At 38.4% G+C, this 24796-nt stretch overlaps 1 protein-coding gene across 1 annotated transcript in view; it reads right to left on the bottom strand.

The window, feature by feature from the left end:
- Positions 1-4307: 4307 nt before the first annotated feature.
- The window catches only part of LOC106872988 (solute carrier family 75 member 1), a 92285-nt gene continuing 71796 nt past the window's right edge, over positions 4308-24796 (bottom strand). Inside the window, exons 9-13 of the mRNA XM_089339706.1 lie at positions 22515-22570; positions 20903-20955; positions 13447-13537; positions 7134-7271; positions 4308-5011 (exon numbers count right to left, since the gene is read on the bottom strand). Of these exons, the coding sequence (XP_089195832.1) occupies positions 4899-5011; positions 7134-7271; positions 13447-13537; positions 20903-20955; positions 22515-22570 (451 nt within the window). The 3' untranslated portion in view covers positions 4308-4898. The remainder of the gene's footprint in view (positions 5012-7133; positions 7272-13446; positions 13538-20902; positions 20956-22514; positions 22571-24796) is intronic.

Below are 24796 nucleotides of genomic sequence, written 5' to 3'. Positions count from 1 at the left end.
TGAAATGATGAAGACGATAATGATGATGATGGTGGTGGTGATGGTGATGATGGTGGTAATGGTGGGTACATATACAAGATGAGAATTTATCTTCAGGAAGATTTCAAGAAGGAGAACGATAAACTATATATATATATATATAATCTTTTATTTGTTTCAGTCATTTGACTGCGGCCATGCTGGAGCACCACCTTTATTCGAACAAATCAACTCCAGGACTTATGCTTTGTAAGCATAGTACTTATCAGTCTCTTTTGCTGAACCGCTAAGTTATGGGGATATAAACACACTAACATCGGTTGCCAAGCAATGGTGGGGGGTGGGGACAAGCACAAACACACAAACATATACATATATATATATATATATATATATACAATGGGCTTCTTTCAGTTTCCATCTACCAAATCCACTTTGGATGGCTTTGGCCGGCCGAAGGCTATAGTAGAAGACACCTGCTCAAAGTGCCACACAGTGGGACTGAACCCGGAACCATGTGGTTGGGAAGCAAGCTTCTTACCACAAACCCATGCCTGCGCATACACACACACACACACATATATATATATATATATATATATATATAAAAAGTAGAGAAGAGTACATCAGTATCAGCAGAATAATACAATGAAACAAGGGTGTGTGTCTGGTTAAGAAGTTCACTTCCCAACAATATGGTTCTGGGTTCAGTCCCACTGTGTGGCACCTTGGGCAAGTGTCTTCTACTGTAGACTCAGGCCAACCAAAACCTTGAGAATGGATTTGGTAGAGAGAAACTGAAAGCAACCCATGAATGTGCGTGCTCATGTGTGTGTGTGTGTGTGTGTGTGTGTGTATGTGCTAATTGCAAACGAATGCCACCATCATACAAGGACAGCTGTTCATTTGCAATCTTCCATGAAAACATGTCCAGTCACTGTGCTGTTTGTGTTCGAAGGATGAGGTGAAATACTACCTCATTTGGAAATAGGTGAAGGTGGGCAACAGAAAGAGCATCCAACCATAAAAACATCTACTTCATATAATAAGTATGAAAAGGTGGATACATGTCAAGCCAAGTGAAATCAGAGTCGTGGCCAATGCCAGTGACACATAAAAGGAACCCCTGCCAGATAGTTTGACAGGAGCTAACAAGCCAGGGATTTGTATTAGGCTCCATTATCAACTTTGGCAATGTTTCTATGGTTTGATGCCCTTCCTAATGCCAAATACTTTATAAGGAGTGCTGGGTGTGTGTGCTTTTTATGTGGAGCTAGCAATTGTACTTTCCACCTGGCACCAACAGCAGAGGGGGTCACCAAGTAACTTGCAAGATGAAGACTTCTCAGCTGGGAGAGGGAAATGAAAGAACTGGTTTTGGACCAAGGGAGATTAAAGTATCTTCGATGTGTGAGCCTGTGCATCTGTGTATGCATGTGTGTGTCTGTGTGTTAGTGTGTGTGAACCTGTGCTTGTGTGTGCATGCGTCTGTGTTTGTGTGCATCTGTGTGTATGTGTGCATGCGTCTGTGCGTGTGTGTCAGTGTGTGTGTGTGCACGTGCGTCTGTGGGTGTGCTTGTTTGTGTGTATGTGTGTGCTTGTTTGTGCTTATGTGTGTTTGTGTTTGTGTGAGCGTGTGTGTTTGTGTTTTTATGTGTGAGAGTGTGTTTTTATGTGTGAGAGTGTGTTTTTATGCGTGTGTATGTGTGTTTTTATGTGTGTGTATGTGGTTTGTGTGTGTGTGTGTGTGAGTGAGTGTTGTGTGTGTGTGAGTGTTGTGCATGAATGTTGTGTATGTGTGTGTGTGTGTGTGCGCATGCATGTGTGTGTTTATTTACATTGGCGTTTCTCCAAAAATCACCGATCTACAATCTGTGGCATTGTTGTCATTTCCCTGCCAACAAATCATCTGCTGGTTTTGCACCTTCAGAGACAGGTAAAATAAAAGATCCTCTCTCGTAAAAAACGGTCAACGGTTAGCAACGGGAAGGGCATCCAGCCATAAAACAACATGTCAATAATATATTAAACAGGCAAAAAATAGGAACAAACAATTCAGTTGACTTTTTAACCCCTTGACTGTCAAACATATTTCAACAAGTTTTTCCTAAACCTCCATACTTGTTTTAGTTTGCCTTCGTTCCATACGTTTAGAGTAATAAAAAGCTTTCCTTTCATAGGTCCCAAGTTACTCTAGTTACTGAGAAAAAATTGGGAATGTGTATCATATATAATGCACGGACACCAGAGAAATATGTCTTGTGTATCACAAATGATATACAGAAGAGACAAGGGGTTAAGAGGTTCTGTTAGAAGAAGCAGTTTTTGTGGGACATTGGTGAGTTATGTTAAACAAAACATGTCTTTATTGAGAGGCTATCTGTGATATTAGCTCTTTGCTTACCCAAAGCATTTCCATATGTTAGTCCTAAACATCTGTGCTTGTTTTCAGACATTTAGTTCTACCTTGCTTCTGGGTAATATAAAGCTTTCTTTTCATAAGTCCCAAGTTACTCTGGTGTTTGAGAAAAAATTGGGACTGTATTATATATGATGCACAAAGGCCAGAGAAATATGTCCTTTGTATCACAAATAATATACAGGAGAGGCGGTTCTGTTAGAAGAGGCAGTTTTTGTGGGACATTGGTGAGTTATGTTAAACAAAACATGTCTTTATTGAGAGGCTATCTGTGATATTAACTCTTTGCTTACCCAAAGCATTTTCATAAGTTAGTCCTAAACATCTGTGCTTCTTTTCAGATATTTAGTTAGACCTTACTTCGGAGTAATATAAAGCTTTTTCATAGAAAGCTTTATATTATATTCTCATGGTTGTTGAGAAAAAAATTGGGATTGTATTATATATGATGCACAAAGGCCAGAGAAATATGTCCTTTGTTTCACAAATGATACACAGGAGTGGCAAAGGGTTAAGCGGTTCTGTTAGAAGAGGCGTTTTAGCATGACATTAGTGAATTACGTTATGCAAAATGTGTCGTTATAGAGAGACTATCTGTGGTATTAACTCTTTGCATACCCAAAGCATTTTGTTTTTGTTAGTCCTAAATGTTCGTGCTCTATTTTCAGACTTTAAGTTAACGCCTTGTTTCATTTGTTCCAAATGAAATAAAGCTTTCTTTTCATAAGCTTCAAGTTATTCTATTAATTGAAAAAAAAAAAAAAAAAAATACAGGATGCAAGGGTGCCAGGGGAATAAGTCCTGTTTATGGCATGCGATACACAGGACAGGACAGGCAAAGGGGTTAATTTAGACAAAGGACATTGTTTCATGATAAATGTAACACGAAAATATATAAAACAACATCAAAGAAAAACAAAAGGATAAAACAAAAAAAAAAACCAAGGACAGTGAATTCTGTGGACGGTTTGTCAGATGGTGGTGGTGGTGGTGGTGATGGTGGTAGTGAATATTTTAACAAACAGAAATAATTAATTAACTGAATTGAAATAGCAACTAGAAGTAACCTAATTATAGCAGTAACCTAATTATACAAGAAACAGGCAACAAGTACTTGTAGAAAATGGAGAGTTTGGAATAAACCATTGGACAAGGCAGAATAGATATAAAGAATGATAGGAAAAAAGAAAAGAAAAGACAAATATACATACATTTATAACATGATAATTACTAAGCCAAACAGCTAATTATATTTGTTCTTTGCGTTAGTAATTTACTATCAATTTCCAGAAAAAGAAAAGTTTTTAATGGCTCTGACTTGACCTAGAAGAGACAATTATGATATGGGCTGTTTTATGTTGTTGTTCTTGTTTGAGAGTGCTAACGTGAAATATAAACATGGGTTTTTATCAAAGAATTCTTAGAATGGGTGGGAGAGAAATTATTATTATTATTATTGAAATCCTCATGTAATCGGAGTGGGATGTTGCAGATACTGATGGTGGTGATGATGATGATGGTGGTGGTGGTGGTGGTGGTGATAGTAACTGCAATCTCAACTGAAGTATTTTTGTAATAAGAAAATGGAAAACTATACATATACTAGTTTTAAATTCTGAGTGAGAAATATGTAGTAACGGTACCGAACATTGTGTTGGCAAATAGACTTTACTATACATACATACACGTATGTATGTATGTATGTATGTATGTATGTATGTATGTATGTATATATATATATATATATATATATATATATATATGTATATATATATATATATGTATATATATATTAATAATAAAATACAGGGTAGCAAAAAAATTTTAGAAATTTTATTTACCACCAGTGGTCTACTACTGGTGGTAAATAAAATTTCTAAAATTTTTTTGCTACCCTGTATTTTATTAATAATGATAAAAAAATTTTTTTGGCTAATTTCTGATTGAAAATCGGCATTTATGTATTTACTGCCGAATAGGTAAACCGCAAATACGCGGTAAATTTGGAAAATTAGATATTCGAATACGAACCATGCTCTCTTTTTGACTCGTATCGCGAATGTTGTCTGGTCATTCTGCCGATGATAGTCCGACCTTTTGTGAGATATATAATTTTTATCTTACTAAAATTGACTTGAAACCATGGTACAGAATATAGATTGGTAAATGTTTTTATTTTTCATTCCCTTTCGAAATTATCCCTACTTTTTGTGGTATGTAGTCTTGCTGCTATTTCTAGCGGGTTAGATGTCCTATTACAGGCATCTCTGTATTTTAAATGAATATATATATATATATATATATATATATATATATATATATACACACACACACACACATACATACATATATAAACACAAATACAATTACATACAAACATGTATACATTCACACACACATATGTATATATATATATTCACACACATATATAAACATACATTGCATGTGTAACTTGAAGACAGGAAAATGAACAACAGATTTCCTTATTTTCTTTTCCTTTTCAAGATGCTGCAGTCGGTTGTGCGCAATTGAAATACCGTAATATCAAGAGTGGCACCAGTAGACCAACAGCACAGGACAAGTAGCAGACAAATGGACCAAACAGCCAATACACTGGGAAGAAAACAAAAAAGAGAGAAACAACGTCATAATAATAATAATAATAATAATAATGAATAAATTGTTTTGAATGGCACGACAATGCACTATAATACAAACAATGGACTATAAGAACTGTTGTAATTTAATCATCCATAGTCTGATAGAATATTTCGAAATAAAAATTCCTTCTTCAGATATCCCTAGGAATTGATCGAGTCACTGCTATAATCAATTTTCCAACGTTTTTTTTTTTACAGAAGCTTCTCAGCAGTGGTCTCACGAAGCTCCTTCCAGAATTCCTCATGAGAAGTGCATGAGGTCGGCCATGTCTCAAGCTCATGTCTGCTGGCACATCCATAGCTCTGCTTCTAAGTTATGTGTTATACGTGCAGCTTCCTTTTCCCCCCCTTTTTTTCTCTCTCTCTCAATAATAATAACAGTTTCAAACTTTGGCACAAGGCCACAAATTTGTGGGAGGGGACTAGTCAATTACATGGACCTCAGTATCACAACTGGTACTTATTTTATCAATCCCGAAAGGATGAACGGTAAAGTCAACCTCGGCAGAATTTGAACTCAGAAAATACAAGCAGACGTCCTGCATGCTAAAATAATAAGAATGGTTTCAAATTTTGGCACAAGACCTCAAATTTGTGGGGAGGGGACTGGTCAATTACATGGATCCCAGTGTGGCACTGGTACTTTATCGATCCCGAGAGGATTAAAGGCAAAGTCAATCTCGGCGGAATTTGAACTCAAAACATAGCAACAAGCGAAATACCACTAAGCATCCTGTCCACTGTGCTAATGATTCTACCAGCTCACTGCCTTAATAATAATAATAATGGTTTCAAATTTTGCCACAAGGGCAGCAATTTTGGGGAAGGGGATGAGTCATTTAAACCGACCCCAGTGTTCAATTGGCAATCGACCCCGAAAGGATGAAAGGTAAAGTCGACCTCGGTGGAATTTGAACTCAGAACATAGTTAAGCATTTTGTCCAGCGTGCTAACGATTCTGCCAGCTCACCGCCTTAATAATAACAATAATAATAATAATCCTTTCTATTATAGGCACAAGGCCTGAAATTTTGAGGGAGGGGACCAGTCGATTACATCGACCCCCAGTGTTTCACTGGTACTTAATTTATCAACCCCGAAAGGATGAAAGGCAAAATTGACCTTGGCAGAATTTGAACTCAAAACATAGCCACAGGCAAACTACCCTAAGCATTTCATCCAGTGTGCTAACAATTCTGCCAGCTCACCACCTTCATAATAATGATAATAATAATAATAATGACAACAACAATAATAATAATGATGATAATAATAATAATAATAATATCCATTTCAAATTTTGCCACAAGGCCAACAATTTCTGGGGGACTGGGATAAGTTAATTACATCGACCCCAGTGTTTCACTGGTATTTATTTTATCAACCCCAAAAGGATGAATGGCAAAATTGACCCCCAACGGTATTTGAACCCAGAATGCAAAGACAAAAGAAACTCTGTGAAGCATTTTCCTCCCCACACACTAATAATTCTGTCAGTTCGCTACCCTAACTATAACAACAACAACAACAATAATAATAATAATCCTTTATGGTGATTACATGTTGTCACACCATAGCAGACATACAGTGATGAAATTATCTAAAATATTATTTACATTTGATGGATATTTGTCTTCATCTTCTTTGTTGTTAACACAACGTTTCGGCTGATATACCCTCCCGCCTTCATCAGGTGTCTTGCGGAAATTTCAAACCTGGGTTCTCATTCCTAAGGTATTTTTCGATATCATTATTATCATTATTATTATTGTGTAGTGGTTAAGAGTGCAGGCTACTAACCCCAAGATTCCGAGTTTGATTCCAAGCAGTAACTTGAATAATAATAATAATATAAAAAAATACCTTAGAAATGAGAACCCAGATTCGAAATTTCTCGAAGACACCTGATGAAGGTTGGAGGGTGTATCAGCTGAACCGTTGTGTTATCAACAAACAAGATGATGACAAATATCCGTCAAATGTAAATAATGTAAATAATGTACATAATTCTTCATCTTTTAAATATTGAACTGTATTATCAAAAATAGTCAAGAAATTCAATTTTATGCCCCTACCTGTGCACATAGCTACAGGTCCTAGTGCACGTGCTAGCGCCCCCAGAGAGCGGAAGACGCCAACAATGGCACCTTTCTGGTTAACTTTGCCGTATCTTGAGATCAAAGTTGTTAGACATGGCACCACAGTTGCAGAACCTAAAATTAACAGAATCTCCGTAAATAACAATACAAAATAGTACAGCCACAGAGATGGCAACAACAACAATGATGATGATGATGTTAGTGAATGATGATGATGATGATGATGACGATGATGATGATGACGATGTTGATGACGATGTTGATGATGACGATGTTGACAATGACGACGATGATGATGATGATAACAATGTTGGTGAATGATGATGACGATGATGATGACGACGATGATGGTGAATGATGATGATGATGACAATGATGCTGCTGCTGCTGATGATGATGGTGGTGCTGCTGGTGAAGACAACGACGATGATAGTTATGATGACAGTGACAATGATGACAACAACGATGGTAATAGAAATGATGATGATGATACATTAATTTATAACAGATGATGTCGGGGTATCTAGACAGTTCTAGCAAACCTCAAAACCAGAAAGTAAAGAACAATGCCTCCACTTGATTTATTTTCACTTGTTGTGTCGGAGGGAAAATTGGAAAGGAGGTCAATGTCTTTGACCTCTGCAGAGCCTCTGTGAAACAGAGAGGAAAAGCTTATCCGATGACTCACAGGAAACAAGAGAGAGAGAGAGAGAGGCTGGGTTGCAAGATAGCATAGGCTGTTGTCAGGAACATGACAGAAACTATCCCTGGTGTCAGTCGGTGGTGATGAATAAAGATATTTTCCCTCCAACAACAAAACAATTAGTGATTTGAGCTTCAATTTCAGGAAGTCTATGGAAAGTCACTTTATGAATCAAACTGGCTTTGCTTCCAGAAACACCCTTAAAAGGTTATTAACAAAGGATGAATACTCGTGTAATTGAAAAACAGAAGTGCTACCAATATAAGGATTAAGTGCTACCAATATAAGGATTGATTAAGTGCACCACGAAAGTCGGAGGTCGGAGGTCCCGCAATTGCACGTAGACCCTCACCTCGCTCGTGATGGACGGGTGTTAATGTGTGGCCATGCGGCGACCCCCCACCGGGGTTTACATAAAGGAAGCCGCACCCCGGCCGGGACCCAATGTGAAAGTTTGGTGTCTGATGTATACATATGAAATCATATATTCTTTATGCTGTGTACAACAAAGAGGGATTGGATATATTTATTGTTCATGTAGTAAGCTTTGAAATTCTTACATTCAAAATGGAAAAGGCATTGCTCCAGAGGATGGTGAGGGAGGTGCGACCGAACAGCCATTTCCTCCCTGATAGCAGTAAGCAAGGGACATGATCTAGGAACCAAGAGCATGGGGATGGCGGGGTTTCACTGCTGCAGGTTCGGCCATAAACCCGTCACAGAGCAGAAAGTTATCTCTTTATTAACCTTTTGACCAGCACATATGACTCAGCAGGAAGGATTTTGTTAGACTCTACCCCTGGTATAGTCAAACGCAGGTGAGCAGACAGCTATATGGTCTTGTGTTTAGGACTCACAAATCGACAGAAACCTTGTTATTTTCACCTGTAAATACACAACCATTTCGCAACCTCTCCTCTGAGTTTCAGTGGGTCTGGTCAAATGAAATTGTACCTACAAAGCTGTACTTGTGGATGCATAGGCTTAAAATACATAAGCACAAATATTCACCCACCTTCACACACACACACACACGCACATTTGCATGCCCGAATATATATCATCATTCTCTTCATCATTTTTCCACTTTTCCATGCTTGTATGGGTCAGACAGAATTTGTTAAGGCAGATTTTCTATAGCCAGATGCCGTCCCTGTCACCCACCCTCAACTGTTTTCAAGCAATTGATTGTATTGCCATCACACACACACACACACACACACACACACACACACACACACATGATAAGCTTCTTTCAGTTTCCGGCAACCAAATCTACTCATATGGCTTTGATTGACCCAGAGCTGTATTAGAAGACACTTGCTCAAGGTGCTGCACAATGGTACTGAACCGAATATCACATGGTTGGGAAAGAAGCTTCTTAACCACACAGTATCACACCTGTAGCCTGTACCCATGGTTATGTCTGCACACACATACATTTACAAACATTTTGGGTGAAAAATGATCATCAGAAACAAATTATATATATAGCAAGTGTCTTCTGCTTATAGCCTTGGACTGACCAAAGCCTTGTGAGTGGATTTGGTAGATGGAAACTGAAAGAAGACCATTGTATATGTGTGTGTGTCTTTATGTCTGTGTTTTCCCCTCACACACACACACACCACTGCTTGACAACCGGTATTGGTGTGTTTACGACCCCATAAGTCCTAAGCTACAAAAAATAAGTCACCGGGTTGATTTCTTCAAATAAAACCCTTCAAGGTGGTGCTCCAGCATGGCCACTGTCAGATGACTAAAACAAGTAAGTTACTGCTGTTTAACCCTGGTCAGGACTGATCAAATAGGCCTTTGATCAACAGCATTCCAATCCTGACCACCCTGTCCTTTTTCATTCTTTTATATTTTAATAAGTCAGCAAGCTGGCAGAAACGTTAGCACACCGGGTGAAACGCTAAGTGGATATTTCATCTGTCTTTATGTTCTGAGCTCAAATTCTGCTGAGGTCGACTTTGCCTTTCATCCTTTCAGGGTCGATAAATTAAGTACCAGTTGTGTACTGGGCTTGATCTAATCAACTGGCCCCCACACCTCCAAAATTTCGGGCCTTGTGCCTAGAGTAGAAAAAATTCTTTTATATTTTAATGCAAGGTAGCCACATATTTCCTCTCCATGTCCTTCCATCATGCTTTAATTTTTCAACATTTATCTTATCATAAAGTCACCTCTCCACTCCACTCCACTCCCACTCAGTCGGGTAGTGGTGGTGGTGGTGGGGTAAGGGGATCTTTAGTATTGGGAGTTACATGGCAACATCATTGATGATGTTGCCATGAGAAAAGCACTCGGTACACTCTTTTCTACTCCAGGCACAAGGCCCGGAATTTTGGGGGAGGAGGCCAATCGATTACATCAGCCTCAGTACGCAACTGGTACTTAACTTATTGACCACAAAAGGATGAAAGGCAAAGTCGACCTCAGTGGAATTTGAACTCAGGACATAAAGACAGACGAAATACCGCTAAGCATTTCACCCGGCATGATAACGTTTCTTATTTCATTATTGCCCACAGTGGGGCTAAACAGAGAAGGGACAAACAAGGACAGACAAAGGGATTAAGTCGATTACATCGACCCCAGTGTGTAACTGGTACTTAATTTTATCGCCCCCGAAAGGATGAAAGGCAAAGTCGACCGCGGTGGAATTTGAACTCAGAACATAACGGCAGACAAAATACCTCTAAGTATTTCGCCCGGTGTGTTAACGTTTCTGCCAGCTTACCGCCCTGCACCCAGTACACTCTGTAAAGTGGATGGCGTTAGGGAGGGCAGCCAGACATAGAAACCATGTCAAATCTTGTGAAACCATCCAACTCAGGCCAGCACGAAACAGGATGTTAAATAATGACATTGATGATGATGACGATGATGATGAACAATGGTGTCCATTGTGGGCCACTTTAATCACAGAAAGTTTATTGAGGGCCACTTGTATTCTGATGGAATTGAAAGCATTTTGCTTTCTCATGCTATTATTACAATAATGAACGAATGATAGTTGATTCAACATGAAATATTATCATCGCAAAAACAGTCCCATCTTTCTTTTCTACTTTTCATTACAATCTTTAATTGTTGATAAAATTTATAAAATTTTGGTTTAAATAAACCCATTTCCAGAAAGTATCAAGTGGGCCACAAGATAGGTCTGTGGGCCACATGTGGCCCGCGGGCCTCAGGTTGACCAGCCCTGGTTTATCCCAAAGATAAAACTAGCTTGTTAACATTGTTTACACACACACACACACATGGGCGCACACGCAAGCACACACACACATGCAAAAAACACAAGTTAATGACTGCAACATTGTTAGGTTTCATCTAAGAGCATTTCTTTAAATATTCATTAGTTATTACGTGCTTCTGATAAGGCAATGGGCATCTTAAAAATGAAGATTTATGCCTATGAATACAATATCCAATAGACATCCGTATCCCCTACATGCATTAGCATACATTGACAAGCCTAGTTAGGCAAAATAGTGAAACTACATTCTGTAGATTTAAGATCTGCGTCATTAGAATTCAGAATAGTCTGTGACATGTAGTGATTTTTTTATTCACATGGTTTTGAATTAAACAGACATACAAGAACAGGTGTGGCTGTGTGGTAAGAAACTTGCTTCCCAGCTGCATAGTTCTGGGTTCACTCTCACTGCGTGGCACCTTGGCCAAGTGTCTTCGCCTATAGCCTCGAGACGACCAAAGCTCTTGTAAGTGGATTTGGTAGACGGAAACTGAAAGAAGCCTGTCGTATATATGTAACTATCTATGTGTGCATTTGTGTCTGTGTTTGTCCCCCCACCACCACCATCACTACCCACCACTGCTTGGCAACCAGTGTTGGTGTGTTTGTGTCTGCAAAACTTAGCAGTTCAGCAAAGGGGAGTGATCGAATAAGTACCAAGCTTTGGAAAACAATGGTAATGGAGACAATTCATTCAACAAAAATTCTTCATGGTGGTGCTCCAGCATGGCCGCTGTCTAATGACTGAAACAAGTAAAAGACCAAAGGTATCTTGTAACTTTGAGATTCCAAGGGCATGATTGTTTACTTTTAGAATGACATTGTAGGGTGGGTGTGAGATGCCAGATCTGGCTGGTTTTAACATGAAACAAGTAGAATATATGGGGTGGATTTGGTCAGTTTAAATGCTAAAGGGTTAAGCTGCATCATTAAAGTTAGCTAATTATTCTGTAATTAAGAAATATGCTAATGTGTTGTCTTCAATCGTTATCAAAAGCAACGATGTTTACAATATGTGATAAATGTTGAACTTTGTTGATGTAAACTTATTATGAACATCCAGTTGCTTGATTAATTGGACAAAATTCCGACTGAATTACCTTTCTAACTGGCTGGGTATTCCACAGACATGTGTACCCCTAATGTTATTCTCAGGCAGAATCAGCATGACACAAGGCTAGGAATTTGAATTACAGGAATGGTTCGTTAGAAAGGCTTCTACACAGTTTCCACCACCACCACCACCATCATTTAACAACTGTTCTCCATGCTGGCGTGGATTGGATTGTTTGATACAAATTGGCAAAATGAAGGACTGCACAAAGCTTTATTGTCTGTTTTGGTAAAGGCTCTACAGCAGGATGCCCTTCCTAGTGCCAACCACTTTACAGAAAGTAATAAGTGCTTTTTCCATTCATGACACCAGCACCAGTGAGGTCACCAAGTGACCTGCAAGATAACACAAAGTTCCCTCAACTGTGGGGGAAGTAGAAATGAGGGGGGTGGCTTTGTGTCAGTTGACGAGAGATTAAAAGAATACTAGAGAGACAGAGGTGGGTGTCTTTAGGTCGAAGAGATACAAGGAAACCCCACTTGGAGAAGAAGGGAGAGAAAGATAGAGATGGGAAAGGTGGGAGAGATTTGGGGTGGGTATGTGACAGGATATACCTTCAAGTTAGGATGATGGGGTGAATACAGGTGAAGTGATACAAAAGATTGGATTGGGGGCAGAAGACAAAGACAGAGGGGTGAATTTCATAAGAATATGAAGGGAGATGGTTAGAAGGGACAGTTAGTGAAGGTGAGAGATATAGGAGGGCTCAGTGGAAGGTTACGTTAGGTATATGAGGGCATGCAGAGGGATAGGGGATGAAAGAGGGGTTAAGGATGGAGTATGGCAGAGAAAAAGGAGCATGGCTGGAGGAAGATAAAGAGGAATGGAAGGGGTTCTAAGGATAGCGTTTAGCAGAGGGGAGAGAATATGGCTTGAGGAAGATAATGAAGAATGGAAATGGTTCTAAGGATGGCATTTAGCAGAGGGAAGACAGCATGGCTGGAAGAAAATAATGGAGAATGGAAGCAGTTCTAAGGATGGAGTCTAGCATGGCTGGAGAAATCACAAATTCACACACAGGGATTAATATCCCAAGATGCTACGCATGAGGAACAAACCCAGGAACTTGTGGTAGCAAAGCAAGCTTCTGAACCATTCAACCATGCCTCTGTTGGCATCAAACAAATACAACTGTGTTGTTGTGATGCATATAAAAGAGTAGACATGAAAAGAGAAAAAAGTTTTAAAAATGACTACCTACAAAATGCAAAGAGTCCCAGAGCAGAGTATAAAGCCAGTTGTGATGAAGCGAGGGAAAGAATCAGGAGAGATGGAATGAGTACAGCAATTCCCTGAAATAAAGAGAAAACAACCAAGAATATATCATTGAAACAAACAAACAAAAAAAAAACAAAAAAAACGTTTAACCCTTTAGCATTTAGATTACTCTGTCAAATGTAATCCTTATTTATTCACATTGTTTTGAATTAATCATGGATTATCTTGTAGCTGTGAGATGATGATGCAAATGTTTATTTTTGGAATGACAATGTTGGGTGGGCATGAGTGGCCAGATCTGGCCAGTTTGATCATAAAACCGGTGGAGTATCTGAGATGGATAAGGCTGGTTTAACCCTTTAGCGTTCAGATTATTGTCAAATCTAATTCTTATTTATTCACAAGGTTTTGAATTAATCGTGTACTAACTTGTACCTTTGAGATTTTGATGCTGTTATTGTCTATTTATAGAATGGCATTGTAAGGTTGATGTGAAAGGTTAGATCAGGCCAGTCTGAACATAAAACAGGTAGAATATTTTGGTTGGGTGGGGTCGGCTTACATGCTAAAGTGCTAACAGAAACCTAAAGCGCATAACGAAATATTTCATAAAATATATAATGTTTTTATTTGCTTGGTTTAAAGGAAAGGGAACATGAGGAGGTTGACCAGTGACACAGATGTCATTAAGGTTCTTCATGAACCCTTGTAAGTCAATATTTGCAGGGAATTCTAGAGGAATGACATTCTGGGAAGGCAGGTCTATGCATAATGATTAGTGTGGGGCCAGGTGGGAGGGGATACACATGAACACAGATGCACACACACATATACAAAAACACAAACACACAAACAAGAGAGATGAAAGGAGAAGATACAAGTGGGGCAGGAATGTTTGAATAGATAGGACAAGTCCAGCCAGCTGTAATGAAGAGACTCCCTTTATAGTAGCAGTAGAAAAGAGAATGAGTGGATACAGCATGCTTGTGGGCCAGAGGCTGTAATATGTCTGGGATGGACTATGTCGGTCAGTAAGATGGCTGTTTTCTGCATGTTTGTGTGTAAAGTAGCAGCAGTGTCCTGGATGTAACAGAAGGGTTTAACTGAGCTTTGTAGAACAACAATAATTGTTAGGGATCTGAAGTATATTCTAGCCCTGAAGAGAAAGGTTACACTTTGGAGAAAATCAGAAAATTCTAACAATACCACAAAAGTTAGCTAAAATTTCCTAAATTATTAACAATGATACTCCAGCATGGCCACATTAAAAAAGCTTAACTAAGAAATATTTCTTAATGCTTTTGACTAAGTGGCTGGATTATTTTTCCTGTTTTTTTACTTAATTTTTGAGAGCAGTCAGGTTCATTTTTAGTATTCTTGTTTGCGAGAGCAGTCAAGTTTATTTCAGATATTCTCATTTTAAAAATCTCCCTGGACATTGGGGTTGCCTTGGGGGAGGTTTGTGCTCTCTGAATGCTCTTCTTCTGAGCTGGCAGAAACATTAGCACGTCAGGCAAAATTCTTAGTGGCATTCCATCTGTCTTTATGTTCTGAGTTCAAATTCAGCCAAGATCAACTTTGCATTTCATCTTTTCAGTGTCAATAAAACAAGTACCAGTGAAACACTGGGGTCAATGTAACCAATTTATCCCCTCCCCACAAAATTTCAGGCCTTGTGCCTTTAGTAGAAAGGATTATTATTATTATTATTTTTGAAGATTGACATAACTCTTCGCAAAGGTCAGTAAACAATAAACAGAGTGTGATGCGATTTGTAATAATTAGAGATTGAGCTGACCAAGCTGAATAATATCTCAAGAGATTGTCTGTCTTCCTTGGGTTCAAAACATGAAGAAACAGAGAAATTGAAAATATGAACAAGAATTATTATTATTATTATTAAGTAAGAAGCCAGTACAATCGTTAGCACACCGAGCAAAATGCATAGCAGCATTTTGTCCACCTGAGTTCAAATCCTGCCAAGGTTGATGCTATCTTTCATTCTTATAGAATAAGTACAGTTGAGTGCTGGGGTCAACATAATTGACTTACTTCTTACCCAAATTTGCTGGCCTTGTATCAAAATTTGAAACCAATAAGTATTGCTTCGTTAAGGTTTGTTGACTGGCATTATTGACAATTTTCGTCTGTTTTCACGTTCTTAGTTCATATGCCGCCAAGGTCAACTTTGCCTTTCATCTATTCGGGGTCAATAAATTAAGTACCAGTTATGCACTGGGGTCGATGTAATCGACTCATCTCCCTCCCCTAAAATTTCAGCCCTTGTGCCTATAGTAGAAAGGATTATTGACAATTTCCAAGATAACATTGTAAAGTATACAACCATAATACTTTACATGAAAACCCAAAGACACACCTGCAGTAATACAGGTAAAACTGTGAGAGGAAGACAAAGGTTAAATGAAGGTGAAACAAATCTATGGACTTTGATTTTACTAATTAAACTTCCAGGTATATGACTCCCTACGTTTTCACAAGCTGTCTAAGCAGCTAAGAATGTCTTAATTAGGTACTCGTAGTCTTCTTCCTGCAGCTTCTCACATAGCAAATTCTCCCTGTGTTTGACGAGCAAGTTCTGCTACAATATCTGCAAGAAAGGAAGGTGCTGCAGAGTAGGGGTGGGTTGTCTTTCTTTCTTCAGCATTTTGCTTTGAGGGTCAGGATGATTTCTCCCTTGAGCTGTTTGACTCCCTTGTTCAATGAGGTGCCCCATCCTTTCCTATCTTCAGCTACCTTTTCCCAAGTCATTGCATCGATGTTGCATTTGGTCAGGCTGCACTTACATGTATCTTTAAAACTCAGCTATGGTCGTGCTCTGGGTGTGCTACCCTGAGCCAATTCCCCATATAACAACTGCTTGGGAATTCTGTTGTCACCCATCTTCCATGTAACGTAATACAAAATAGTATCTTCTATCACCACTTTGCTCTGTTAAGACTTTTTACACACCTTCAGGTTCTGAGTTCAATCCCCACAAAGGTCGACTTTGTCTTTTATTCCTTGAGGAAGTTATTAAAATATACAACAGATGAGTAATGGTGTCAATATTACCAAGCAGAGCCTTGCCTAGGGCCTTCAACATTTGATGGGGTCATGACATACAGTCTGCCTTGGACATCATTTTAGACCTGGCAAGAGAGAGAGGGGGTGGGGGATGTTGCAAGGAAGGAAGAAATAAGAATCTCCCCTCCCTAGTACAGGACTAGTTTTTTTTTATTTATCCGACCCCCTGAAAAGATGAAAACCAAAGTTTGACCTCGGCGAATTGTGAGTCAATTTGTTCGACCAAAAAACAAAAAAAAAAAAATCAAAAAAAAAAAAACCAGTCCAATGACTGAAACAATTAAAAAAGTATATAATACTATAATTTGGGGGAACAAATTATTTTGTTTATGTAACTGTTTGAAAAACCCATTAATGCCCATGGTCCTTTTTTTGGGACCAGAAGAATAATCTATCAGATTTCTCCAATACCTGTATTTTTAGTCATCAAGACTGGAGTGTCTTTCAAATATTGTAATAATTTTTTTTTTTTATACATTTAGTATCAGACAAAATTGTATAAAAAAAAGATTTTTGGTAATAAATTAAATGAAAAAAAATTCGGGCACTAATGGGTTAATTATTTTCGGTGGGATAATTTACAATGTAAAGTTATCTCCCCTTGCACACAAGCTCAAAGCCTGACATCTAATGGAAGTTACTTCCCTTAGTATAGTAAGACAACAAACGAACGCCGTCAGTAGGAGAGGTCACGAAGGGAAAGAAGGGAGATGAAATACTATAACTTAATAAATCAATAAGTTAAAAGCAATTAATAACAACTACACCGTAACCATGGTGACTGAGATACACCGGGACGTTGACGTTATTTCCCTTGGAGTTATTTTAACCTTAAAGCAGAGCTGTTCCCGTAAACCAATGGTTAAAGACATTTTAACTGTGACTAGTGTATCTCGGAGTACAACATCAACTGTGGGATCTTTTTTAAAACGGGGGCCACATTTTTCATTAACGAAACACTTTGAAACTTGGAACACTGGTAGAATGTGTCATATAAAACATCTTTTTCTCTTAGTCTTCTTAAAAAAAAAAGAAATCCATCAGTTATTCCATGTTAAAGATGTCGTATTTCTGTAATTTCAACCAATCACTGACGTCCATTCAGCCGATATACATTAAGTGCCGACTACATAAACAAACGATTCTGAAACAGTTAACCCTAACCCTAACTTTAGGGTTAAAGCAAATTTAAAATGAAAAAAGCAAATAAAACGAAGGTATGGAGATTAAATACGCTTTACATCGCTTAATCAGCCAAAGGAGTAAATATAAACAACTGAATACTTGTGATTGGTTGAAATTATCGAAATAAGACAATTTTTTACATGAAATAAATTCGAATACAAAAATCTTTTTCTGTTCTATAACACAAAATAGATAAGTATACGAAGTTTGAAAGTCTTTCCGTACCAAAAACACTACGTAAAACATTAATGAAAAATGTGGCCCCCGTTTTAAAATAAATCCCAAATGTGTCCTTGAAAAAAAAAAAAAGAAGTGAAAAAGTGTAATTTGAGGGTCGTTTGGCTGTTGTTTCTGAAACATTGAGTGACTGAATAAAGATGAATTGCAAATACGAGGGTGCATCAAAAAGTAATGCCATTTTCTTTATTTCATGTAAAGGTTTTGATAAAAATAAATGAAAATTTTCCCAGTTATAAATGATTATATTATTTACGGTCTGGAATATTTTGTTTCTTTACTTTTCAGGTTTTTAGACCGGAAAGGAAAATACAAAATGGCTGCCACCTTAGAGTTACGTCAAAAGCAAAGAGCAATGATTGAATTTCTTGTTGCTGAGGGGGAAACCCCTGTGAATATTCACCAACGATAACAAAATGTCTTTGAGGACAATACTTTAGATTATAGCAATGTATGCAGGTGGGTTCGTCGTCTGAAAGATGAAAAGGTGGGAACTGTGAATGTAGCCGATAAACCCCTTTCTGGCCGTCCGTCCGCTTCTGTGAATAGCAAAAGCAGACGCTCTGATCAGAGAAGACAGGTACATAACTCTTGATGAGTTGGCAGAAAACCTTGAAGTGAGCCATGGAAGTGCTTACAACATTGTCGAATCACTTGGCTTTTCAAAAGTCTGTGCCCGTTGGGTACCGAGAGAGCTGACTACCGAACTTGACTGACAGGGTCAATGCCTGCATTGAACCTCTCGAACAAAGAGGGTTTGAGAGGCAAACATTATTCCAGTGACGAGGAAATGAAAACTGCAGTGAAGAAGTGGCTCAAAGAACAATCAACAGAATTTTACGGGGCAGGGATACATACTCTCATTCGAAGGTGGAACATTGCTATTGAGAGAAATAGTGACTATGTTGAGAAGTAGGGATATGATCCACAGAGGACCAGCTTCATTTTGATGTATGATACATGTTCCGGTGTCGGTAATTATACCTGTCCTAAACAAAATGGCATTACTTTTTTACTCACCCTCGTACATTAAGACTTGTGGGACAAAGTTGTGCTGAAAGAAAATAATTAGTCTTTAATCTTATCAATGTATAAGTGTAGGCACAGGCATGTAGGAGCGGTTAAGAAGTTCAACTCCGAACCATATGGTCCTGGGTTCAGTCCCACCGTGTGGCACCTTCGCCACAGTGTCTTCTAAAGTCCCGGGTCAACCAAAACCATGTGAGTTAAAGAAGCTCAGCGTGTGTGTGTATATACATATGTATGTATAATTGTGTGTGTGTGTGTATATAAATACGTGTGTATAATGTGAGTGTATATATACGCACGTATGTGTGTGTGTGTGTGCATATAAAATACGTGAGTGTATATATACACACATGTATGTATAATGTGTGCGTGTATATACACACATGTACGCATAAAGTGTGTGTATATAAATGTGTGTGTATACACATGTATGTATAATATGTGTGCGTGTATATAAATGTGTGTGTATACACACAAATATAAACGTGTTGTGCGTTTGTGTACCCTTGTTTTGCGATTACGAGAAAGTTGTAAACAAAGCGGCACTGTCATGCAAGCAGAGTCCCTAGTCTCCAATTGTCTACGAAAAAAAAAAAAAAAACTTGTCTAGCAATAGTGAAATATCACCTTGGAAACAGGTGAGTGTTGACGACAAGAAGAGCATCCAGTTGTAGAAAACTGACCTCAACAAATTCCACTTGACTCATGCAAGCACGGAAAAGTGGAAGCTAAATGATGGTGATGATGATGATGACGATAATGACGATGCTGATGATAGCAGAGGTGGCGATGATGACGATAGTGGTGATGACAATGACAATGATGACATGGTTAGGCCCAGTAAACGTGAGGTGAACTACTGACCATAATACATTTATTTGAAATTTTTTCAAGTTATTGTGTTGTTGTTTTTTGGTTTGTTTTGTTTGTTTGTTGTTGTTTATTCCCAGATGGTTTGTTTGTTGCTGTTGTTGTTGTTGGTCCATTTGAGAACTCAGCAACCCACCTCTTCTGCAAACACTATGCTCTTGTTTCAGTCATTGGACAGCGGCCAAGCTGGGGCACCACCTTAAAGGATTTAATTGAACAAACTGACCCTATCACTTACTTTATAAGTTTGGTACTTTTTCTATTGGTCTCTTATGCCAAACCGCTACGTTGCAGGGACGTAAACACACCAGTACCAGCTGTTAAGAAGTGATGGAAGACAAACACAAAAACACACATACACATATATATGGCGAGCTTCTACACAGTTTCCGTCTACCAAATTCACTCACAAGTCATTGATTAGCCCAAAACTACATTAGATGACACTTGCTCAAGTATCTTCGAGTGTAGTGCTCCGCAGAGGAATTGAACCCAAAGCCACTTGATTACAAAGCAAGCTTTTTAACCACAGTCATGCCTGCACCTAGAAACATTTTTTTCTTCTCTCTTTGATTCGTTAGAAGGAAGAAGAACAGCTCATGACCTTTGCTGGTCATCCAAGGCCAATGTCTCATAACTATTGTAGGTGAACACTTGCAGGATAGAGGAAATACATGAGCAAGGATTCCAGAGGGAGTCAATGCTCTGGGGAAGAAGGATTGTGCATAATGGATGGTTAGTGCAGTACAGGCAGCGTTGGACACAACAGGTGGGTGGAATAGATCAGGAAGATCTGAATAGAGAAAATTGTATGGCATTAGCTAATTCTGAGAAACAGAAGCCATGACAATAATGATAGAAATGAGAGAGAGAGGGGAGACAGCATCCCTGTGAACTGAAGGATGGCATGCGTCCGTTTGTGATATAATTGGATGGTTAACTGTAGGAAGAATATCTAAGTGGAAAACTAATTATCAATAAACTATTCCAATCATCTTAATAAGGAAATTTGAATGTAATACGCAAACACTTACAATACACGCCACCTTCTTTTCTTTCCCAAAAGGGACTCGTCTTGTGTAGCTACCTGGAATTAGAAGATATATCGCAGATGAAAGGACACACAGACAGACAAACATATATATATTTAAACATCAGCAAGAAGAACAGAGTGAACAACTTGTTTTATTGCATAACTCTACAATTGTTTCATCATGTTTCACCAGAAGTCTATAGCCAGATTTTCAAATGTATCATTAGAGCAATCCATTGTTATTGGATGATAGTTTCTAATAGCTGCTACTTGTGGACAGGCTTTATAAAGTGAACTCCGGTCCACTCTTTATCATTTTGCTCACTCAAGGCCCTAATTATCCACAAATTTTGCAGATGCCGCCAATACGCGAAGTTCTCAGTATTATCATTAAAGGCATGAAACTGAGTATTACCATTCTGTTGATAACTGATGAAAAATTAGGGCCTTCAGTGTCTGTCCTACTTGTACATTTTTTTAGCTATCATTTATTTAATGCATTTTTCATTTATTGGGTAACTGACTTTTGTTAGCAGTAAGTTTTTCATATAAATTTACATATTTATATATATAACATGCTTCTTTCAGTTTCCATTTACCAAATTCTCTCACAAGTCAGCCAAGAGGCTATAGTAGAAAACATGTACCCAAGGTACCATGCAGTGTGACTGAACTTGGAACAACATGGGTTGGGAAGTAAACTCCTTAACCACACAGCCATATCTGTTCTGGCAAGTATATATATACATATATATACTTTGAGGAACAACATTTGTAGTTTACTCCAGGAGTATGTACCTTGTATGATATACAGATATGTTAAAACAGACACCAGAGAGACAAGTGTTTGGCAAGACTTGTGAACTTGCTGTGGGAGGTGGAAAATCAAATGTTTTGGACAAAGTCATTCTTCAGGAAAAAGTTAACAGCAACAAAATTAACCCTTTTGCATTTAAACCAGCCAAATCTGGCCTAAATATTCCACCTGTTTTATGTTGAAACTGGCCAGACTCAGCCTCTCATGCCTACCCTTCAATGCCATTCTAAAAGTGGAAATTCACATCATTGAAATCTCAAAGCTGTGAGATAATCTATGATTAATTCAAAACAATGTGAATAAATAAGGATTACATTTCACAGAGTAATCTGAATGCTAAGGGTTAAACCAGCTATATCTGAGCCAAATATTCTACCAGCTTTATGTTCAATCAGACTAGATCCTGCCTCTCACACCCATCCTATAATGTCATTCTAAAGACACACACTCCCATCGAAATCTTGAAGCTATAAGATAATGTAATAACAATATAAAACAACATGAATAAATAAGCATCACATTTGACAGAGTAATTTGATTGCTAAAGAATTAAAGAGAAACAACAGAGATTTACATCCTTAAAATTAAAATAATTTGCATCCAGGTTCCCTAATTTAGGGGTTGTAAAACTTTGCAGCCTCTTATTAGTTTCTCTCCTTTTAACTTTTCCACTGAACAAGGATTCTGCCCAAAACACAAGATTTTCCTCTCAGTATGACAAGTTCAAAGTTCTTTCTGTCAATTTTATTACACACGAGTAAATACATTTGTAGTTTAGTCCAGGATAACAACTCACCTTGTATTAAAGCCATGATACAACCAATGTAAATAAACATAATGCCTTTCTGTAAGCTGTAAAATGAAAGTTAAGTTCGTTAGTTTAAAATCAGGTGATGGAATTCACAACAACATGTTCGAAAAAATACTTTAGAGACCTGTGAACAAAGACTATGGGGATCAATGGAAGAAGAGTGGGAACGAGAAAGGCAGAAAATGTTGAATGCTTTGTTAGGAACAGGACACCAAATGTTGGATTATTCTCAGGAAACTGAGGTAAGTTCTTCTGTGCAATAATGTGCCACACTTTTGAGCTGGTTGTAGTATTATTGAACATACAAAGGCAACTTCTTTCAAAGGACTGTCTTTTAAATGGCAGATTCATCAATGTTGAAGTGAGACACTATAAAATTTTTAGTATCCTGACCGGCCTTCATGCCGGTGGCACATAAAAGCACCCACTACACTCTCGGAGTGGTTGGCGTTAGGAAGGGCATTCAGATTGGAGCCTGGTGTAGCCATCTGGTTCCACCAGTCCTCAGTCAAATCGTCCAACCCATGCCAGCATGGAAAGCGGACGTTAAACGATTATGATGATGTTATATTAAAAAAAAAAAATCAACTCCATTTCCTTCAGTTGCACAAAGAACAAAGAACAACCCTCCTCGCAGTTGAGATCAGCTATCAAACCAACATTAAACTATTAAGCCTTCATGTGGTGACTCATTCTGAATGTCACACATACCTCATTTTCTTTGGTTGCGCTGCTTTTGCTGATTCCCATGACTCTGTCGCCGTCCAATTCCATTATCAGAAATTTGAATTGGGAGCTCAGCTCAGAGTGAATCTTTCATTAGCCGTTTAACACAATCATGGATGCATTGCAGTTACTCTCTTGATAGATCTTGGTGATCCTGACCATTGATCTTCTAGGATTCCTCGGCTCAGCATCAATGAAAGAAGCACCGTTGGCTCAGTTGTACTGTTCCACTGCTTCTTCACAATCCACCATGCTGCAGTCCCATAGCTTCACTGTATCCCTGGCAGGGTAGCTAAATGGATGCTACGCCTTGCCAGAGAGCAGCCCATAACTCTGCAAGGCATGGTCGTCACTCCATGAGCGATTTCTTCTGTCTCTATCTTTCTCTCTAATTCCTTCTCTCCTTCCTTTTCCAAATGGGGTATCTCCTCTTCAACAAGACACCTCTCTCTGTCCCTCTTTTATATGTGACACTTATTTGGTAGCCATGATAAAACTACGAGTTTTGGATGCCAGGGTGGGAGCCCACGCCACCATCTCTTCAGTTATCTGGCCATTGAAAATTCCTGTGAAAAATGACCATTAAACAAAGGGAAATTACTGTGTAGTTGACCGTTATTAAGACAGAAGAGTTATTAGAATGACTGCTAAGTAAGGGGAGGGAGTAAAGGTAAGGGAGTAGAGAAGTCTATAGTGTTCATGTAAGCGCACCAATCCATACATTCGCCTATATTTATATACTAAACCACCCTCTCTTGAAACACACACATGCTCACCCACATTCTTGCCAAAAACTATACATATATGTACATATACATATATGCACCCACATACACACCCACACACACACACATGCACACAACAACCTCGCACCCATACACATGCACGCAAAAAAATTTTATAGGACTGAAAGCAAAAACAGAAGAAAGTGTGGCATCTGAAACTTGGAGTTTTATCATGGCTACCGAATAAGTGTCACATATTTTTACAGATATATATATATATATATATATATATATATATATATATTCTTTTACTTGTTTCAATCATTTGACTGTGTCCATGCTGGAGCACTGCCTTTAGTCAAACAAATCGACCACAGGACTTATTCTTTGCAAGCCTAGTACTTATTCTATCAGTATCTTTTGCCGAACTGCTAAGTTACAGGGATGTAAACACACCAACATCGGATGTCAAGTGATGGAGGAGATAAATACAGATACACAAACATATATATATATACAACGGGCTTCTTTCAGTTTCCATCTACCAAATCCACTCACAAGGCTTTGGTCAGTGTGAGACTAATGTAGAAGACACTTGCCCTGAACCATGTGGTTGGTAAGCAAGCTACTTACCACACAGCCACTCCTGCGGCTATATATATATCTATATATTATCGTTTACTTGTTTCGGTCATACTGGAGCACTGCCTTGAATGAATCAACCCCAGTACTTATATTTCTGGAGCTTGGTATTTATTCAATCCGTCTCTTTTGCCGAAACATTAACTTATGGGGACATAAACACAACAACACCAA

Source organism: Octopus bimaculoides, chromosome 22 (assembly GCF_046866305.1).
Source record: "Octopus bimaculoides isolate indiv1 chromosome 22, ASM4686630v1, whole genome shotgun sequence".
NCBI classification, from domain to species: Eukaryota; Metazoa; Mollusca; class Cephalopoda; order Octopoda; family Octopodidae; genus Octopus; species Octopus bimaculoides.
Note: the sequence above shows the minus strand (reverse complement) of the source record. Positions and strands in the feature narration are given on the sequence as shown.